Source organism: Scylla paramamosain, chromosome 15, assembly GCF_035594125.1.
Source record: "Scylla paramamosain isolate STU-SP2022 chromosome 15, ASM3559412v1, whole genome shotgun sequence".
In the NCBI taxonomy this organism is placed as follows: Eukaryota; Metazoa; Arthropoda; class Malacostraca; order Decapoda; family Portunidae; genus Scylla; species Scylla paramamosain.
The window spans coordinates 25768512-25776052 of NC_087165.1; the positions used below are offsets into that span (position 1 = coordinate 25768512).

Here is a 7541-nt window from a genome sequence, read left to right on the forward strand (position 1 = left end):
GCAAGTTTTCTGCTTTAAATCCTGACGTGCTTACTGCACCAACCTTTCTTGTGCTGTCAATGTTTTCTTTGTTGCCAGGAGGAGAAGGTGAAAGAGCGTCCCATCACAGACACCTTCTATGCTCCCTTTGACCTTTACAAGCCCATTAGAGGTGGTAAGTACTTGTTAATATATTTTGGTGATAGAGAAAAGCAGGTAGACAAAATTACAAGTATTCAAAATTTTTTCCTTTTTCCTTATCTTCTATTACTTCCTCCTCATTGTGCCAATTTGTTTCCTTACCTCTGCAAGTATTGATTATTGTGTCTATCTATCCACCTGTCTGCCTGCTTGTCTATCTGCCTGCCTGTCTACGGTCAGCGACACACACAATCGGACCTCCTGCCGAGACACGAGCAAGAAAGTTTCCTCATTGGCTGACGAAATGCCCCTGGTTGTAAAGTATGGCTGTCATTGGCTGGAGGTCTGATGGTGGTTGTTGATGGCTGTATTTGTGGTGATGGTGATCTATTATTATTATGTCTGTTTTGTTATATGTTGTGTTTATGCAAAATGTTTTGTGTGTTTTTGAGAATGTGTCCTGGAAATTTTTGGTTACAAGGAAATGCATATTGATATACAATGTCTCTCTCTCTCTCTCTCTCTCTCTCTCTCTCTCTCTCTCTCTCTCTCTCTCTCTCTCTCTCTCTCTCTCTCTCTCTCTCTCTCTCTCTCACAAAAAGCTGACAATATTAATTTGGAATTTTGTTAAGGGAGGAGGGTGAAGGAAAGGCTCTTTTACCTTGGACTTGGATTCACTTGCTGTGATAGCGAAAATGGCCCTAAACCAAAATGTGTTGTTTGTGGCTTGGAGTTATCAAATGAATGTATGACTCCACAGAAAATGAAGAGACATTTATCAACTAAGCATCGTCACCTGACACAGAAACCTATATATTACTTTAAGAGACTCTTGAAAGAAAACAAACAACAAAGTCTTGGGTTTGAGAAAAAAGTGAAGGTAGCAGAAAAGGCACAGAAAGCAAGCTACTTAGTAGCAGAACAATCAGTAAAAGAAATGAAACCCCATTCAATTGCAGAATCCTATTTTCTTCCAGCTTGCTGTTCTGTAGTGAAAACTTTGTTTGGGGACGAGGCTGAAAAAGAAGTGAAAAAAATTCCTCTCTCAAACGATACGATTGGCAGACGAATGAAGGATATGTCATCTGACATTGAGAAAAGTGTGTGCGAACTGGTGAAAGATAAAACGTTTGCCTTACAAGCGGACGAATCAACAGATATTGGAGGGAAACCTCAGTTACTTGTGTTGATGCGTTTCATTGATGATAAGAAAATAACCGAGCAATTCTTGTGCTGCAAAGAACTAAGTCAAACAACAGGACAGGAAATATTTTCTACAGTGACAGAATATTTGGTAGAAATGGACTTAAATGGAAATTATGTGTAGGAATTTGCACAGATGGTTGTCCATCAATGGTGGGGTCAGTAAAGGGTTTTGTGTCTTTAGTGAAGAAGGAAAATCCATTTCTGATTACCACACATTGTTTCTTGCACCGTGAAGCTCTTGTTGCTAAACCACTTGGACAAGATTTAAGATTTGTTCTTGATAATGTCGTGAAAATGGTGAACTTTATTCAAAGTAGACCAAAGCAGTCAAGATTATTTTCCAGTCTTTGCGAAGAAATGGGATCTGCCCACGAAGGTCTTCTCCTCCACACGGAAGTTCGGTCATTGTCAAGAGGCAGAGCGTTATCCCGTGTGCATGAACTAAGAGAGGAAATTCTTCTTTTCTTTGCTCTGGAAGAGAAAACAGAATTCTGCGAATTACTGGCCGACGAAATTTGGAATGCAAAATTATGTTATTTGGCAGATATATTTGAGCATTTGAACAAGGTGAATTTAAGTATGCAAGGGAGAAATGAAAATATGTTAACATGCACTGATAAAATGCAGTCAATGAAAGAAAAAATCAAGGTTTGGAAAGACAGGTCAAGTGAAGGTAATATTGACATGTTTCAAAAGACTGCTGCAGCAAACAACACAGACATTGTTCCACTCATTACAGACCACCTTACAAGTCTAGAAAGGAGCATTGAAAAATACTTTTCAAATATATCTACTGAAAGTTATGATTGGCTGAGAAATCCATTCGTGCTCGATCCCTTACACAAGCCTCAACTTAGCACTCACGAAGAAGAGGAACTAATTGATATCCGAAATGACCGCATGCGGCCCGCCACACTACTACGTGCGGCCCGCGGCACGTCTCATATTTCAGTCTTACAGTTGGTCTTTTTACAGGAATGATTAAGCCAGCCAGCCCTTTGCATTTTAAAGTCATTATATAAAGATATAAAGATACTATTATATTTTTTGGGCGGTGACGTTCCTCTGTGGTATAGTAACTCCCAACCTCGTCAAGTGTGTGTGTGTGTGTGTGTGTGTGTCCGGCTCGCCGCCACCCGCCAACATTCTCTCTCTCTCTCTCTCTCTCTCTCTCTCTCTCTCTCTCTCTCTGTGTGTGTGTGTGTGTGTGTGTGTGTTATTGTTAAAAGTATTTTTCTTAATTAAAGTAAGTGATTGCAAACACAATGTCACCAGCAGGAACTTTACCATCTGCTTCAAGTTTTCTATCGTGTTTTGTAGTGAACGAATTATTCTCATATATTTTTACGTAAATCATGTGACCATTTCGTCTCGCGGACTGCGTTCCAAAGCCAGTGACTACAGGTGACGAGAATACACGTAGTCGTACGGGCCCTGCTCCGTAATATACACGTGTTAGACGTGACCATAACTCGTCATTCCTCCGTCTCACCGAGAATCGGCCTCCGACTCGAGTCCTGCTTTGTCCTTCGAGAGCGTCACAGCGTCAGATTTTGGCGCGACTCTTACTGCACATCATCTCATCATGATTTCCAAGAAGCGAACAGTTACTGAAGAACATCGTGTGATGCAGGAAAAGTGGAAAATATCTTTATTTTTTGCTGAAGTGAATGGAAAACCAACTTGTTTGATTTGCAACCAAATTATAGCGGTGTCAAAAGAATATAACATTCGGCGACATTACACAAGCACTCATGCTTCAAAGTATGATGTGTATAGTGGAAAACTTTGCGAAGAAAAAGTAAAGACGCTAGAACAGTCTCTCAAAAGGCAGCAGTCAGTGTATCAGCGTGTTCACGAAGCCAGCGACACTGCAGTACGGGCAAGTTATAGGATTGCACGGGAAATAGCTGCGTCATCGAAACCATTTTCAGAAGGGGACTTTATAAAGAAATGCACGACGACGGCCGCAGAAGATATTTGCCCTGAAAAACGTAGATCATTTGCAAACATAAGCCTTTCAAGAAATACAGTTGCAGAAAGAGTAAATGAACTGTCAGAAAATCTTAATAGTCAGCTCAAAGAAAAAGTTGCTAAATTTGTAGCATTTTCTGTAGCAATCGATGAAAGTACAGACATTACTGACATAGCTCAACTAGCAGCAGTGTTCATACGTGGTGTTGATGAAAATATGCAGGTAAGTGAAGAATTTGTGGAATTAGTACCAATGAAAGGAACAACAACAGGGGATGATATATTTGTGAGTTTGACTGGTGCACTTGATAGGATAGGTGTTGACTGGAAGAAAACTGTGAGTCTGACAACAGATGGAGCATCTCAAATGGTTGGTAGAAAGGCTGGCGTGACAGCAAAGTTAAAGGAAAAACTACTCACCCTGAATTCAGACCATCAAATTCACAGTGTTGATTGCATAATTGACAGGGATTAATTATTAATTATTGTATTGTTAGAAATACTGATTGAAAAGGAAGGAAAAAAAACTCATTAATGTACCACCGGTGGTACATGTGGCGGTTACTGAAGGTACGAAATGTACCATCGGTGGTACATACGGCGGTAAACGTGTTAATCTAACCTAACCCAACCCAACCGCTTAACCCTATAAGGACCATTGGAACAATTATGAACCACTTCAAAAGCGTGCTTTTCCTTGGATGAAATTCCCTCGTAGAGGCGTGTCCGTCCGGCGGTACATTTTTGCACCACATCAGAAAACATCACTCACACGATATGTGGAAAAAAAGCTCTTGTTTCTGTGTAACAGCAGTTGACTCGTGACCACCAGAGGGGGAGGACGTAGTGACTGATCCTCCGTTTTCAACGATTTTTTTGGACGACTCATAGGTAAGCCAGGTCACTACAAAAATTATGATATATCCCATATATTCAGTAGAATGTGTTTATAATGTTGGCCTGACTTTGGATTATATTACTGTAATGTAAAAAGGTGTTTTTAAATGGTTCAAAAATGTACCAGTGGGTCATTCTGTTTCCTCAGATATGGACACGTCACAGTTCTATGGAGGCAGGTTTAAAGTTGATTGTGACACAAAGCAATTTGTATGCAACACAACAAAATGTAAACAAGCCTCTGAAGCTGGATAAAGATGAGTTGGAACAATTTCTAGGGACTGTCTTTCTTATGTCCTTGTTCAAAATATCTAACACTAGGCTTTATTGGAGTGGGGTGCTGGAATTCGATTCCGTATCCAAAGTTTTCAGTAGAAGGCGATGGGAAGAAATAAAAAGCTCTCTACATTTCAATGACAACACTCAGGCACCTGACAGGACTGGTCCCAATGCTGACAGGCTTTTCAAGGTTCGCCCAGTACTTGACCATTTGCAATCAAAATTTCGCAGCATCCCAATGCAACAAATGTGCTGCATTGATGAAATGATTGTTCCCTTGAAAGGAAATTCTTACCTAAAGCAGTACATCCCATCCAAACCACACAAATGGGGTTTCAAGGTATTTGCTTTGTGTGATACCTCTGGGATCTTGAATGACTTGCATGTTTATGATGGGCCCCTAAAGCCAGTCCAAGGTGAACCGGATCTGGGTCCATCATCCAATATAGTTCTGCAGTTGGCGCGCACAATCCCAGTAAATGCAAACCATTTGTTATACCATGACAATTGGTTCACATCTCCTAAACTAATGGCTCATTTAGCAACGAAGCAGATCTACTCTCTGGGTACTGTGAGACAAAACAGACTGAAAGGGATAGGAAATGTTCTGCCTACAGATAAGGAAATGTTGAAAAAGCAAAGGGGGTCTCATGTAGAGGTAAGCACAACTTACGATGGAGTAGAGTTACGTGCAATGAAATGGGTAGACAATCGTTGTGTGACTCTCCTCACAAGCTTTTCATCTGCTCAACCTTTGGGAACATGTAAGAGGTATGACAAGAAAAGGAAGGAGATTGTTGAAATTCCTTGCCCCAAAATAGTCAAAACCTATAATGAGGAAATGGGAGGGGTTGATCTTCTGGATTCGTTGATTGCCTTATATAGAATCCACATAAGGTCTCACAAGTACTACCATAAACTTGTTTTCCACTTTCTTGATGTCACAATAGTAAATTCATGGCTTCTCTACAGGAGGGAGGCTAGTGCAATAGGGGTGTCAAAAAAATCGCAACTTCAGTTGCAGGCATTCAAGTTGAAGGTGGCATATTCTCTCCTACGCCAAAACAAAGACCCCCTGAAAAGACCCGGTGTGGGAAGACCACGCTCCAGCAGTCTTGAGACAGAGCACGAGGAAAAAAAAAAGAGAGGTCATGCAACAAAACCAATTCCAAGCGTTGACATCACAAAAGATGGAATTGGCCACTGGCCCAAGATTGTTGAGACGAAGGAAAGACCTCGTTGCAAGCTACCAAATTGTAAAGGAAGGCCAAACACATATTTAGTGCCCTCTAAGGGGTGTGATGTTCCCTTGTGGCACACGATAATTACAAATCCTATCACTGGATTAAAAGAAATACAAATATTGACACTTTTATAGATTTTTAATTGATAATGGAATAAACCGAATAATAATAATAAAAAGAAAGGAATTCAGAAATACAAAATAAATGGTAGCGTATTCTTCAATTACATAATTCAGAAATACAAAATAAATGATAGCGTACTCTTCAGTTACATAATTCAGAAATACAAAATAAATGGTAGCGTATTCTTCAATTACATAAAAACTACGATGGAGATATTTTCGCGACTACTGAGTTGTGGGGGAGACCAGAGAATAAATAAATAAATAACAAATATATACCCAAAAAGTACGTATAGACCTGAGGACAGTCTCACACGGTGATCTCGAACCAGGTGGTTTCACTAGTCCCGTGGAGAAAACCAACAAAAAAGAACGAAAAAATGCGAATATCTATCCACTCAGAAAACCGTTTATCAACAGGAATATCTGAGGAGAATCCGAGAGGGTCTGAGGAGAATCCGAGAGAGACTGGCTTTGCTTGTGAGGAAATCGGCGGGAAACTAAGGATAAAGGTTTCCAATGGGGAAATTTATTAAGAGTTATAATTTTGTTTTTAGTGGGGGGGGGCGACTAGGTTGTGAGTTCAGGGATGAAAAATATGAATAATTAAGTTACTGTTTACTTTAAAGTTGTTACTTTAAGAAGTTTAATTCAATGGACTTTTGAAATCAATTGGGGAATTAGTCAATGTCTGGTATCTCTTCCTGGCTTGCGTAGCAACAGGGGTAACAGGACAGCGAAGCAAAGAAGACTTATTAGATTCGTCAACCTCATTGGCACGGCGTAATTATCTGGGATTTGTTTGAGCTGGTTTAAGACCTTACCATTATAGAATTAATTTTATCGTATTAAGGGCTCCCCATTCTCTGGGATTAGGTGAAAAATTCGCCTCTATAACCTGGCCAAGCAGGAGAAATTACGTTTATTCACGGGGTAAATTTGTTATAGAAGTGGTCAACACAGTGACGCTGAGAGGGGGGGGGGAAAAGCAAGGACAAAAGGACACTGAGGAGGGGAAGGGGGGGGGGGTTAGTCACATGGTACTGAGATTCTGGTCATCCTCGCACATTACATGGGCCTTAGCCTAGGAAAAAAATAGAAATATACATAATTAATTTCCCAGCACTACACGAGCCTTTCATCCGTTCTAGAATTTTTCACCTCTTTTTTCTCCTTACCAAAAAAAAAAATAAAATAACACCTTCACATCCGAGTAATTAGAACCTCCCCTCACCACCACACAACCAAGCCAGGCTGACGAACTGCACGTGATCTCTGTCGGGAAATAATTCTGACATTCTCTCCCATACAATGGCTTGTGGGCCATATCACCACAATGTCCCTTGGAGACATAACTCGGCTCTTTCTCTCATCTCAAGGAAAAAGAAAAGAAATTCCACCCCAACCAGCCTCTTGACCTCCTGTGGTGTGAGGACTTAACCTTAAGTCACTCTGTCACTCTCTGAAACGAGATTCGGCCACCCCAGTACTCGGTTCCTTCCACTCGAACAGTCATTTACTCATCCACACATTCACTCACACCACGAGACACTACAGATGATTACGCGAAGCGCTCGCCACGTCCTGAAGTAAACCACCACAGTATGGCCCGAACGGGTTGTCGAGTGCAGTAGTAGTCTGCGAATTAAAGTGGTTCCTTATTCCTTCTCAAATTCTTACATCACCTCTCACATAGTAC

The 7541-nt window shown here is 40.8% G+C and overlaps 1 protein-coding gene across 1 annotated transcript in view; it reads left to right on the forward strand.

Moving 5' to 3' along the window:
• LOC135107745 (piggyBac transposable element-derived protein 3-like) overlaps window positions 1-7043 on the forward strand; it is a 24338-nt gene extending 17295 nt beyond the window's left edge. The window contains exon 7 of the mRNA XM_064018056.1: window positions 79-7043. Coding sequence (XP_063874126.1) covers window positions 4316-5854 — 1539 coding nt within the window. The 5' untranslated portion in view covers window positions 79-4315 and the 3' untranslated portion in view covers window positions 5855-7043. The remainder of the gene's footprint in view (window positions 1-78) is intronic.
• The last annotated feature ends 498 nt before the right edge of the window (window positions 7044-7541 follow it).